This window comes from Malaclemys terrapin, chromosome 16 (assembly GCF_027887155.1).
Source record: "Malaclemys terrapin pileata isolate rMalTer1 chromosome 16, rMalTer1.hap1, whole genome shotgun sequence".
Lineage (NCBI taxonomy): Eukaryota > Metazoa > Chordata > Testudines > Emydidae > Malaclemys > Malaclemys terrapin.
The window spans coordinates 17,910,651-17,924,040 of record NC_071520.1 but is presented as its reverse complement, the minus strand read 5'-3'; the positions used below and the strand labels follow the sequence as shown (position 1 = coordinate 17,924,040).

Sequence of the window (13,390 nt, the reverse complement as noted above, 5' to 3'; positions counted from 1 at the left end):
ATAATCGGTAGTGAAAGCTGCGAGAGGAAGAACAGATGGGGGAGAAAGGTAGGAGGGCTGGGGAGAGAAACTGTACTGTTTCCAAGTGAAACTTTTCTCGTGTGTCTTGTGATTATTTTTTTTTAAAATCAGATGTGAATCCAAATGGAGCATTCTGAAGGAGGAGACCAAAACCAGCAGCAACAGCCTTGGGGGAAGCTGATCCGGTTAGGTGCTGATGAAGCAGAGCCCCATGTCTTACTGCTGAAAAGAGAATGGACAATTGGGCGGAAAAAAGGTAAGATGGTGTGTGATTTGCAAGAGGTCGGACTAGGTGATCATAGTGGTCATTCTGGCCTTAAAAATATATGAAGATGGACTCTGAAACATGACAGGTATGTTAGTATCTGGTGGGAGGATAAGGTGGAGGTAGGATAGAAGAGGCCCACCTCAATGCTTGCCACAAAATCCCTTGTTCTCTACTCTAGCATTTCCATGAGAGAAAAAAGTTGTGCTCTCTCCCTGTCTTTGGCTTTCTTTTTTAATGGGGTTCCTGGTGATATCACAAACACCCAATCCCGTGAATTTGTCTTGATGATTTCCCTGATTGTTTCTGTGCAAATAAAAAAGCACTGCATTTCAAACCAAGTTTTGTCATGTCATACCCATTTTGTCACCACTCTTTCCTTTAGCTCTTGTGATTTAAAAAAAAAAAAAAAGTGTGTGTGGGGGGGAGGATCTGCAATGCAACATTTTCACACTTTAACACACACCTACAATCCAAAAAGCCTTAATTCTTCTGGCTGCATGACGGTTGCGAACATATTAAAATAATTTCTATGAGAGTTGATTTGAAATGCAAGTGTTTCTGTGTCTAAAAGTGTTGACTATTTGATTTTATTTTAAGGGAATTCCATGTTTAAGGCAAATTATTCACTTAACCTTGCACTGTGCCATCTGGCACTAACTTTAGGTTGCCTATCCATCAACTCAGTGCATATCATGTTGTAGCACCCAGCATCAATGAAACTATATTATAGTTTATAGACTCTATATGGTCAGTCAAAATGGAATTCATGGACCATATTATAGGGAAAATCTAAGTATCTTTTGTCTGTTAAATTCAGTACCATATATTTATTGCCCTTTTTGATGACTGTATTGCTAAATATGACTAGTAACAAACAAGATGTCCACACTAGGAAATCTTCTAGTTGAATTTCAGTGGGCCTACATGGCAGATAAAGATTGACTTTTGCCTGCTGAATTGCTCTCATAATCATTTAACAGTTAGATTACTAAAGTGTTCAGTTAGAAAAATACATAACCAAAATTTGCCATCTACTCCTCAGCAAAATATTGTTGGCACCATTATCCTATTAGAAAAATATGTGAGGTTCTGGAAAAACTCATTTAGTCCATGCCGTTCCCCTCTTCTTCCTGGCCCTTACACTATATTCCAAGAGCCGCAAAGAGTAGATGGGGTACACCAGTGCGGAAGTGCTGAACTACTTCTGAGTGAAACTACGGAGTTCTAGTCACTTTCAGCAAGAATCACACGATCATGAAGTTGTGCAGCACAAGTTCTACTCTGTAGCTGTTAGTTGTCCCATGGACATCAGTTGTGGAAAAATAGCAGTAAACTATTATCAGGGGGTGTGGTGGGTGACTTATTTATTTCTTGATCTACTACACCCAGATGTCTCTCTGCCCTGTCTAGGGAGGATTGAATGTGCTGGGAAGTAATCCAGGACCAGGCTATGAATGGGAGGATATGAATCATGTTCCTTATTATGGCCCCTCTTACAAGGGAAGTGTTGTTGCAAGATGGAATAGTGTCTTATGTGTGAAGCCTTGAATATGGTTGGGAAGGAGGGATTAAGGTAGTGTCAAAATGGTGATGGTTGCTCAGAACCCTAGAATGGGTGGGCAGGTTCCCATCATCCCCCAAATCATTAATACTCCTGCCTAATGGCAGTGAACTGCACTAGATTTTAAATTTTCTGCCTTTAATAATCTAAAAATGGTGCTAACACATGTAAGAAAATCTTGTTTTTAAAAGAAGAGTTGTAAGTGGACTGATCAGTCTCTGTGATGGGATCTGCCTGTGTAAATATTCATGAGATATTTATAAACATATTGATCATAAACATTTTCTCTTTAAGGTTGTGACTTGTCCTTTCCTGGCAACAAACTGGTGTCTGGAGATCACTGTAAGATTACAGTGGATGAAGAATCTGGACAAGTATCATTGGAGGATACCAGGTTAGCCCTGCTTTAAACTTTTATTACTGGTTTGCTGGAGTAAAATTCTGTTTAGTGCTCATGAAAGGAGTTAGCTGTACATATCACAGAGTAAGTCTCTTATTTTTAAGTGTTAATTTTTTCCAACAATCCCTAAAACATCTCCTCTCTCTCCCCCACGGAATGCGTAGCTTACTGGATGAAAAACAGACTGATGGTGGGGAGTGCCTGGTAGTTTTGTATACTGTGTGTCTTATTATGTGATTGCAATTATAGCATTGTGAAAAAAATTATCAGTGACTTTAGGAGTTTTTAAAAACTGTTCATAGTGAATTAGTATATGGCACACTCATTCGTTATACTAGCTCTCTTCCCTACCTCCATCCCCAGCTCCTTGGGTTGGGGAGGAAATACATTTGCACTGATAACTTTAAAAACGTGTAGTGGATAGGAATAGAGATTCATATTTGTTATTCCTTTTGGTGTTTAAAATATCTCTGAAGGTAGCTTGTATTTCATAGGACCTTTGGGGCTTGAAGGGTTGTCTGGATTTTGGCTTTATTTATAGTTTGAGCTCCCTTTTGGATCTATAGTAATGAGCACCGTATACATACTTATGCCTATTGTATTATGTTTCGAAATTATTTTGTCTCCTCAAGCATTTCAGGTGGAGAGGAGAGAGGGGCCTAATAAGTAAAAATATAAGTCAATAAACTCAATTAAATAATTGAAATCGCTCAATACAACATTGTAGCTCTTGATGTTGCCATTAGTCATTTGTCTATCAGAATTTTTTTTTTTACTTCTTTCCTCTAATCAGTATTTCAGGGAGTATTATGTAGTGATATAATGCTTAAAGGCCCTAATCCTGGAAAGACTCATGTATGTGCTTAACTTAGCTCACGATGAGCAATCCCAATGAAGTCAATGGAACTACTCCATAGTGCATAAAGTTCAGCACATAAGTTTTTGAACGATCAGAGCCAACAAACTTGCTCTTCTGGGAGAGGTTATTTCCTGCTGGGTTACAAGAATGCTGATGAGAGCTTATGCAGTGTTGTTCTAGCCATGTTGGTCCCAGGATATTGGAGAGACAAGATGGATGAGGCAATATCTTTAATTGGACCAACTGCTGTTGGTGAGAGACAAGTTTTGAGATACACAGAGCTCTTCAGGTCTGGGAAAGGTACTCTCAGCATCACAGTTAAATGCAAGGTGGAACAGATTGTTTGGCATAAGTAATTAGCATATATTGTAAGAGACTGTTCAAGGTAGAATGGCCCATTGACACCTCTATAGTCATAGAACAAAAAGAGGGGGTTAGTGCTTTACAGCTTGTTGTAATGAGCCATAAATCCACTCTCTCTGTTCAGTCCATGATTTTTAGTGTCTAGCAGAGTAATGCATTTAAGCTCCCAGGCTTATCTTTTGAAAGTGTTATTGTTCAGGTTTCCTTTGAGGAGGAGGACTGATAGGTCAGATATAGAGTGATCGCTTTGTGAAAAATGTTTACCCACAGGTAATAGGATGTTTTTGTCTTGTATCATTTTCTAATCACTACTGAAGAATGTAGTGATTTACTGGTTTCACCCACGTAGTTATTGTGGCGTTGTTTAAGTTAGTTGGGATGTATAATCTTTCTTGCCTGTCGCAGGATGTATGGAGGGGCCTAGTCGGCAGTTTCCTCTTCTAAGGCTAAAGTCTCCCGTGTAGCTGCTCTATGCGGACGGGAGAGAGCTCTCCCACTGGCATAATTAAGCCACCCCCAAGAAGTGGCAGTAGCTATGTCGGCAGGAGAGTGTCTCCCACTGACATAGCGCTTTCCACAGCGGTGCTTTGTAGGTGAAACTTATGTTCGTCGGGGGATGTTTTTTTCACACCCCTGACTGACAAAAGTGCTAGTGTAGACAAAGTCCAAGTCTTCTCTTCCTACCCTCCTGCCATAATATAAATTTCCTCTGACCCCTCTACTCACATGCCGGCTCCTACACACACACATATACGGCTTGCTCTCCAGACAGTCATGGAGTAGGAGAGCTCAGATGGCTAGCTAACAAAAAGGGGCAGCCAGTAGAAGAGAGTAGCTGAGCTAAATAAAACTTTGCTGTCAACATCGCAAGAGTGTAGTTTGTGGAAGGGTGGGGCTAGATGCACTGTTAGCCCCACAGAAAGGCTGCAACCCTAAGTAATGCCTCTCTTCTGCAATTGAGAACATGGCAGGTTATATTTTCACATATCTGACAAAAAGGAAAAAGGCCTTTTATATATTCTGTCTGTGCATGAGTGAGAGTTGACGTAAAGCACTTTAACCACACATGGAATAGGGAGACAGTCCTACTACTTGTAGAAGATTAAGCTTCTCTTCTCTCAGAATTTGTCTGAGACCTCTGATATTCAAGGCCTGCTGTCAATATCAGCTGAGCTTCATAGAGTCAAACTGGCTGTAAGAAGATATAAACCTAAGCTCAAGAGCCAACAAGGGCATGAAGCTCATGTAGATAACACTGTCATTCCCCCATTTACTGTTATAATTGGCTAGGTTTGAAAACCTGCTGAACTGTGTTCCATTACTCAGAATTGTTATTGTGAGCCTACTGTAAAGGGGAAGGCAGTTCTAGAAACATTGCTCTGGTCAAGCTCAGATTTTTCTGTTGAAAACAAATACATTGCGGGAGGCAGCTGGTTTGGGGCAGTTCAGGTGGGTACACTCTCTTCCTGTATTGCAGATAAATCATAAAATATCAAACAGTATGTGGCATTAGCTCCATACCTGTTTGCTGACATGCTGAGTTATTGGAGACAGAGCAATCCTGACACAGTTTAGAAAGCATTTAGACTTCTCCTCACCCTGCGAGGTGATGAATTGAGAACTTTACAACTACTTGAATAAACAGGTAAGAGAGCAAGTGTTGATACCTGTCTGGCTCAGTAGAATCTGCTTCAAGAGCTGGTTCCTTCTTTTTCTCCCCAGAAAGTGCCTTGGTTAGTCTCTTAGGGCTAGTTGGCACTGGCACTGGCTTGTGTGGTTGCGGCGCAGTGCTTTGAGAGAGCTCTCACAGCACTCTGAAAAACCCAGCTCCATGAGGGGCATAGTTACCAGCGCTGGTGCACTGTCTACACTAGCGCTTTATAGCGCTGAAATGTGCTGCACTCAGGGGTGTGGCTTTTTCACACCCCTGAGCAAGAAAGTTGCAGCGCTGTAAGTTGCTAGTGTAGACAAGCCCTTAGTGTTTACTAGAAGAAATAATACTGTATTAGATGACTTAATCAGTTACATTCACGGAACAGTTGGCTTGTCCCAGGGAAAAGCAATTAATTCTTTCTTAAAAACAAAAATTCAAATGCAAAAGTTGACCTCAATCTCATGAGTTGAAGGACCTTTCCCTGTCCTCCATTGGGCAGTTTTTGTGTGTAAGTATTCTCACACTTCTTATCAAACTGTCTGTACTGGGCTATCTTGATTATCACTTCAAAAGTTTTTTTTCCTTTTTACTTAATTGGCCTCTCAGAGTTGGTAAGACAACTCCCACCTTTTCATGCTCTCTGTATGTGTATATATATCTCCTCAATATATGTTCCAGTCTATGCATCTGAAGAAGTGGGCTGTAGCCCACGAAAGCTTATGCTCAAATAAATTTGTTAGTCTCTAAGGTGCCTCAAGTACTCCTGTTCTTTTTCCAAATTACACTCTTAACTTGAGGATTGGCCCTTCCAAAGCCAAGAGGCACATTGACAGAATAGTATGGGATAACTTGCACCACTACACCCTACCCAAACGGGAATTGGGTCAGGATACAGAGATTTATATCTCTAGTCTTAAGAAAAGTGATGAGGGATCTTTTATGACCTGGATTCACATTTCATCCAAATTATACCTCTGATAGCAGAGTTTCCTTCTCATCTCCCTCCAAAACAATATAGCAGGTTGGCATTGGTTTAGTACTGAATCACAAGGAATGTCTGTTAGACTTACTTTCTTCTTCACTTAGAGTGCAATGATTTGTAATGCCTCATAAATACATAAATTTAGCCATTTTCCATGTTAGTATGTAAAATATCCATTTTGTGATAGCCTGACACTCCACAAAGTGTATGTTAGACTTCCCTGGTTAGAGCCCTGAAACTGGATATGACACACAAAGGAATGTTACAATTTCCTATATTATTGGCTAAGATCTAATTTTAACCACATTCAGTTTTCTTTAGTGCTTAGCAAAATCTTGGGTGCTTTTCTTTGAGCGATGTGACTTTTTTCTTTCTCTTTCTATTAAACGAATGAATCTCTGTGCTGCTGGACGGGGAGAAACTTTGCCCAAAGATTGCTCATCTGCTGCCCTACCAATTTCCTCATTTGGCTTTAAGGATGATGCTTTGGGCCCTGATTCTCCAAATGACTGGTGTAGTCAGAGCTTTGTTCAAGTCAATGGAACTCTGCAGGAGCACAGAGATTCACCTGCATGGAAATGTGTGTGGGATTCAACCCTTGGTGTTGATTTGGCAGCAGTTTTGGCATTTTTTTCCCTCCCAGTAGCAAACTTCACTGTTTGATATCCAAGAGTGCACATTTTTCTAATAAGCATTTAACTAAAACACAGTAAAGTCCCTTATGCCCATCTTGGGATTTGACAGTAACTGCTTAATAATTATGTTAAAGGTACTTATAAAACCCTTTGTATTGAAATTTTTTTAAGTTCATATATTTGCCCTCATTATGGCAATAAGTCTTGGGGCCAGAAACCTCCTGAAGATCACTAAAAGACCTTCTTTATTTTGTCAGATTGAGCTGTTTCTCCCCCCCTGTTTTGTTTTGGTTTGTTTGTTTGTTTTTTTGCTTGGGGCGGCCAAAAAACCAGAGCCGTCCCTGATCATAGCGCACATAGACCACTGCTTAAACACTTAGCTATGACTCTTATTTCATTAGAGTAGTGGTTGTGTCCTCCTGTTGAAACTTGTCCAGATGGGTAATGTTGCAAGCAGAGTTGTTCCCTTTGATATTTTGCATGAGTAGCCAGCCCATGATATAACTGTAATCCAAATTAGTGCAATTGTCATTGTATAAAATAATCCCTGAAAATTCTTCTGCATTACTTAAAGGAGACTTGTAAGGTTTCTTTAAAAATTGGGCATTTCCCCTTTTTTTTTTGCTGTTTTACTATAATGAAGAAGGCCCAAAAGATTTGGGGGTTTTTGTGTTTGTTTTTTCTGGAGTTTTGCTGGCGGACCTCCAGCAGGTCTCAAAGGTCATTGTGAGCAGTAACACTTGATTGAAGAAGTTTAGTCAGTTTTTTGAATCTTTAACAATGGTTTCCTTGATTCAAAATATTTTTGTCATTTAACATGGGTAAATAATAACAAATCAAAAATGGTTTTTTTTAACAGTTTGACTAAAATTCCCTTCCCCTCCTAATTGCTCAACTTTCATTCTCTTGACTTTGGTGATGCACTTTGCTGTTTCTCCGGTCATCAGAGTCTTCCTGCCTAGACAGGATCTGTATTTCTAATGTAAAAAGACAAGGAGAAAATATTTATTTCAATTTTCTACCCTCTTTAAAAAAAAAAATTGTTTTTATAAAGGAGCAAAGAAGGAAAAGAGTCCAACGTTTTTCCTCCCCTCTGCCGGGGACCTTCAAAACAGCATTTTTTGCAGTTTGCACTGTGTTGGTTGACTTCTCCATGTACACTGTAAAAGTACATCTGATGAGAGGGAAGAAATATATTTCTTGACTGAGAAATCACTTAGTGCTACCTCAAAAGTGATTTCTCCTTAGGGTGACCAGATAGCAAGTGTAAAAAATAAGGACAGGGTAGGGGGTAATAGGAGCCGTTTTTGTTTAAAAGGGTAAATAATGAGACGAGAAGGATGGGATTTGTTTCCAGATTTTATTTCATGGTGGAAAATTAACTATGGTACGTACGTTTGGGAAAATCTGGGCTGTGGTCTGGGTGAGTAACTAAATTCAGCCACAAGATGGCAGTAAAGATTTATAGTACCAAAGGTTGGCATAGACAACAACAAAAAAGCCCCAATGTTCGTTGGGCATCTTTATACATATGGTATTAGTTGCTGAGGTTCTTGGATGGCAGAAATCTGAACTCCTTTAGTTCTATGAGGCATTTAAAAAATGCTCATATTGCAACAGAGCTGAAATTACTCATTTCAGTGTAATTTGACTTGATTTTAAAACACTTATAGCGACTGTATAAAGTGGTACATCCCAAAAAGAATGAGTGAAGATCAATATAATTAGATATTTAGTCAGTAGCTGGTGGTTTTTTGAAGTTTGTTTCCACTTCAAAATGATTCCATCTAGCTTGGCTTTTAACTCCATGTAACTGCATGTACATGTTCTTTCCCCCTATTAACTTTCTTAGGGTTGCCAGATGTCTGGTTTTCAACCAGAACACCCGATTGAAAAGGGACCTTCCCCTGTCCGCTGAAAATGAGCGAGTGAGTGAGGGTGGGGGAGAGCGAGTGATGGAAGGAGGGGAAATGAAGTGAGCAGGGTGGGGCCTCGGAGGAGGGGCAGGGCAGGGGTCTTCGGTTTTGTGTGACTGGAAAGTTGTCAACCCAAAATAGTTGAGGTAAACATAATTGGAAAAATAGATACTTCCTTTTGTCAGTAATCTACAGGTAGTAGCTTGAGAGTATGATGTTGCAAACTTCTTTTTTTTTTTTTTTTTAAAGGTCTATAGAAGTCGTACCAGCAATTCATTTTCTAACTCAGATAAGAATAAAATAGCTGACTAGAGTCATCAATGACCAGAATCATTTACCATCTGCAACCTTTGGCATTTTAAACTTTCAACATCTGAGAGGAGGAGGAAGGAGAGAGAGGCCAGCATGAGGTCCCTAGTTGTACAGAAAATGGGGTCTTCCACCCCATAAACAGTTTATAAGAGAGTCCTTCCTATCAATGTTAATCCCAACACTACAATTTAGCACTTTCAGATAGATGCCTGAGATGTTCTACTACTTCTGTCCCTTTCTGTCTTCCGTTTATCTTAGCTGAGCTCATTCCATAGGGAGCAATTCTCTAATTATTTTGAGCCATTCTCCAAATGTAAGGGATCATTGTCTGTCTGTCTGTCTATTAGCCACATGTTTCCTTACCAGGAGCCACAAACTAGCAATGAAGTCCTCAGCAACTCTACAGAACAGGCCTGCACGGCAGATTTTTCCCATTCAGTTATCTGGCTTCTCTTAATCTTGGCTACATTTTTTTTTTTTTTTTTTTTTTTTGGAGGTGGGGGGTGGGTACCAACGATTTTCTCTGCTAATCTCCCCCCCCCCCCCTTCTTCCTCTCCCAATAAACCCCCATGATAATTATGAAAGCATTTGGGCTAAATAACGATCTTTCTCTTTGCAGCACTAATGGAACAGTAATTAATAAACTGAAAGTGGTTAAGAAGCAGACATGCTCTTTGCAGACTGGGGATGTGATCTATGTTGTTTACAGGAAGAATGAGCCAGAAAACAGTAAGCAGATATCTTTTTTTTTTTTTTTAAATGGCGTTGGCTAGTCATAAGGGATACAAGGGAATATCAGATGGTGAGAATAGAGCTACTCAGTGAATGCTAGAGCAAGTCACTTTTTAATATTAAAACCAAACTTTTTCATGATTCTGGGGGCCTTCTCTAGCCATCGTCATCATCCTCTCTTATTTGTATTATGGTAGCGCCTATAGTCATTGGTTGAAATTGGGGCCTCATTCTGCTAGATACTCTATAAACACATAGTAGGAAATAGCCCCTGCCCTACGAAACCTACAGTCTAATGAGGCAAGATAGATGAAGGCTTGGAGGAGAAATGGAGGCAAAGAGAGGTGGCGAGACAAGCTAAAGGTCATGCAGTATGTCATTAGCAGAGCCAGAAATAGAAGCCGGATCTCCTGGGTCCAACCCAGTGCCATGAAATTAGTTATAAAGTATTTAGCATTTGTTACTTCAGTAAAAAAATGTTCAGTTTTCTGAAGTTTCCTTTATAATAGATTAAAGGTATAGGTATTTTAAATACTACATTTTAGCTACTACGTCCAAAACAGGAATGTAAATCTCTGAAATGAAATTTTATAGTGAGCAGATTGGGAGTGTAATGAGTTATTACACTGTCATATGATCAGGAATTATTATGAAGAGATAAATACCACTGTGATGAGTGTGGTATTAAAACCCCAGATAAAACTGAAGCCCCTGATGAATTTGGTGCCTCAGATTTGTCTAAAGTGTAAGAAAGTCTAAATGTCTTAGAATTTATGTTTGCAACTATGCCACGACAGGAAAATTTATAAGCTGTTTGTCCACAGTTTATTTTAGATGCATGTAACTGTTGGAACCTGAATTCCCTTTTGTAACCTCACCATCAGTTTTTAGAATCTGGATTTATCAATTTGTGATGTCAGTTTTACAGGAAAGCAATGACACATGTGCACACACTCTAAATCTGTATCTTTATATCCACTATCTCTTTTGTTGATCCTCTTTTGGGGATTTCACTGTAGCAGTCAATACTAGTTGAGGAATTCATTTATCCCGTTGTTCCACGATAGATTGAGATGTTCTGAGGTATTAATTTTTTTTAGTTAAAATGTATTTGAACAGGGCTGCTTAGTGCCTTAGTACCTATCATTCAGTTAATGTTCTGAGTCCTGATTTTTTTTCATCCCCTGTGCCTTGAAGGACTGAGAGTGAGCTTAGCTTTGGCACGTATAGTTGTCTTATTTAAGCAATTCTGAAACAGTCTAAAAAGAATCCTGCATAGTTCTTTGCTAGTAAGATTGATCACAGTGCAAATGTAGAGGGTGTTGGAAGGACCTAAATGGTTGAGGATAAAAAGCAAGGAGACACAATGGGATCTGTGGAGTTCTGTCAGGAAGCTGGAGGGTTCCCATAGGCTGGGGAAGAAAAGAATTTGCTCTGATTTGCTTCATAAGTAGGTTTTGGATTAGTCGGTGAATAGCATTTGGGTAGTGGCTTAAACTGTTGTATGGAATTTGATTGTTAACTTTAAACTTTTTTACAATAAACTCTAAGGAAAATTATATAAAAAATTGAACTTATGAACAGTTAGAGCTCACCTCTCAGCCTTCTGCAGAGAACATTCAGTACAGTTGTATTAGTAAGAGTAGTCACAGCTTATCTTGACACAGCAGAATTTATAGTTAGGAAGTGTTTAAGCCTCAATTTCTATGGTTGGCACAAGCTAAATTTCACACACAGCCATTCGGCTTGGTCTGAGAAGAATAGATCTAGCTGTTCTGTTCCTAATTACCTCCTAAGTAGCAGCATTAACGTTGGCTATAACAGAAATCTCCTGTTTGCCCTCTCCATTGTAGGAAACGTATGAGAAGCAGCCACCTGTGGGTAGGAGTTGGTGAGAGTAAGAGGGAGAGAAATAAAAACACTTTTATAATAAAATTTCTGCCATTTTCTCTCCTTTCAGATGTTGCTTATCTCTATGAATCCTTCAATGCAAAACAAGATGTAACACAAGAACCAGTAGGTAAGTAAAACTATTAGTTCAAGACTAAAGAAAGGGAGATGAGTGGTTGTGACTAATTGTAGCTGTTTTAAGAGAGCTTGATTCCTTCAAATCCTGTTAATTGACTCTGTTGAAGCCATGACCTTTTGAGGTTGCCTATCAGAGAGATATTCTTTCCACTCCCTTTTCTGTTACAGAAGCTAATGTAGAAAATACTTGCCATCTGACCAAAGATACCTCACATATAGGAAGAAGTGATGATGGAACCCAAATTACCTCATCACTGCCAGCCACTCAGTCTTGCTATGAGGAACCACAGCCATCTACTTCTACATCTAACCTCTTTAATGCTTCTTCTACCTCTCTTATCGAGCGGGCATCTGCTGAGCAGGATAATCCTTCAACATCTGGTAAGGTATTGTGTGCAGTGTTTGTAAGCTTGGTGCCTCAGAAATTATGACTCTTCTGTTGAATCCTAAGAAATGAATCTCTTACTGTAGAGGATAAAATGATAATGATCAAAATCCCTGCAAAAGTTCAAGTCAAAGCACCTGATCGGTAGTTAATTTAATAACTTGTTCCATAAGAAAATCATAGGCTTAGTCCTAGTGGCTCAGAGAGGCAATTGTGAGAATTGTGTGTATTCAAGGACACAGATGATGCATTTCAATCATTAAGTGTTTTAATTTTGCAGCCTTCACCATGGAACTTAGATGCAGCTGTTGGGGATTTTTTTCCCCTCACCAAGCTGGCATGTAAACTTATTGAAACTATACAGATCACATCACAAAGCTAACTACAACTGAATATTTGCATGCATTCTAATCCTCACTGTTGCTGCTGCCATTCACCAGTCCACTTTCTCCCATTCAGAGATTTTTAAGGTTAGAAGGGACCACATTGATCATTTAATCTGACAAATAGGACAAAAGACAATTATTTAGAAGATGTAAATGATGTTCCCAGCAGTGATCCCCAGTTCCTCTGGGGATTCTTTCCAGCTACCCACCTGCCACCCAGTTTAACCAAGTGAAAATCCACTCATGCTGTCGTTCCAATTTACCAAATTACATGATCACGGCAGGCTGCCTCCTGACCTTCAACGTACCCTCAATCTTTTGTGCACCTATACTGCATCCTGTTTCATGACCTTACTCCATCCCCAGATTGCTTAAACGCTTCAAATACTGCAACATCCGATCGCAAATCTGGCCCTGCCTGCCCATACTGGCTCCTTCCTAAGTATTGTTCAAAATGTGCCTTAGCCTTGATGTACTCTGCGTAGTATTTGTGCTCCAGACTCTTCAACCACTTCTGTGGTAGGCTGCATATGTGGAAGGAGGGGGGGGCTGAGTGTGTGTGCGCATGTGAGAGAGAGAGAGAGAATAAAATCACTCCAAGACTGAATCTTTATTACTAAGTACTGGCCTGGAGCATATTTTTTATGAATGAATTATAAGCACTTCTATTTAGATGGGGAGTGTTTACAGATTCTGTACCAGTTTCTTTACAGATTCTCCAAATAATCAGGTATATTAGGAAAACTAGGACAGATGATATACCATATAATCGTGCAAACCATGCCAGCACACTTGTTGTTTGACATGGCCTTTTCTCATTCAAATGATCTTTGAATTGGGATGGGCATGTGTCCGGGGAAATATAGCTTTTCTTCAGTGTTCCCTCT

General features: G+C 39.6%; 1 protein-coding gene across 2 annotated transcripts in view; it reads left to right on the top strand.

Annotated features, from left to right (window-relative positions):
• Positions 1 to 13,390, top strand: part of CHFR (checkpoint with forkhead and ring finger domains) — a 30,534-nt gene that overhangs the window by 511 nt on the left and 16,633 nt on the right. For both annotated transcript variants that reach the window (XM_054006461.1, XM_054006462.1), the window contains exons 2-6: positions 133 to 277; positions 2,145 to 2,244; positions 9,592 to 9,701; positions 11,665 to 11,724; positions 11,901 to 12,113. In XM_054006461.1, coding sequence (XP_053862436.1) covers positions 145 to 277; positions 2,145 to 2,244; positions 9,592 to 9,701; positions 11,665 to 11,724; positions 11,901 to 12,113 — 616 coding nt within the window. In that variant the 5' untranslated portion in view covers positions 133 to 144. The remainder of the gene's footprint in view (positions 1 to 132; positions 278 to 2,144; positions 2,245 to 9,591; positions 9,702 to 11,664; positions 11,725 to 11,900; positions 12,114 to 13,390) is intronic.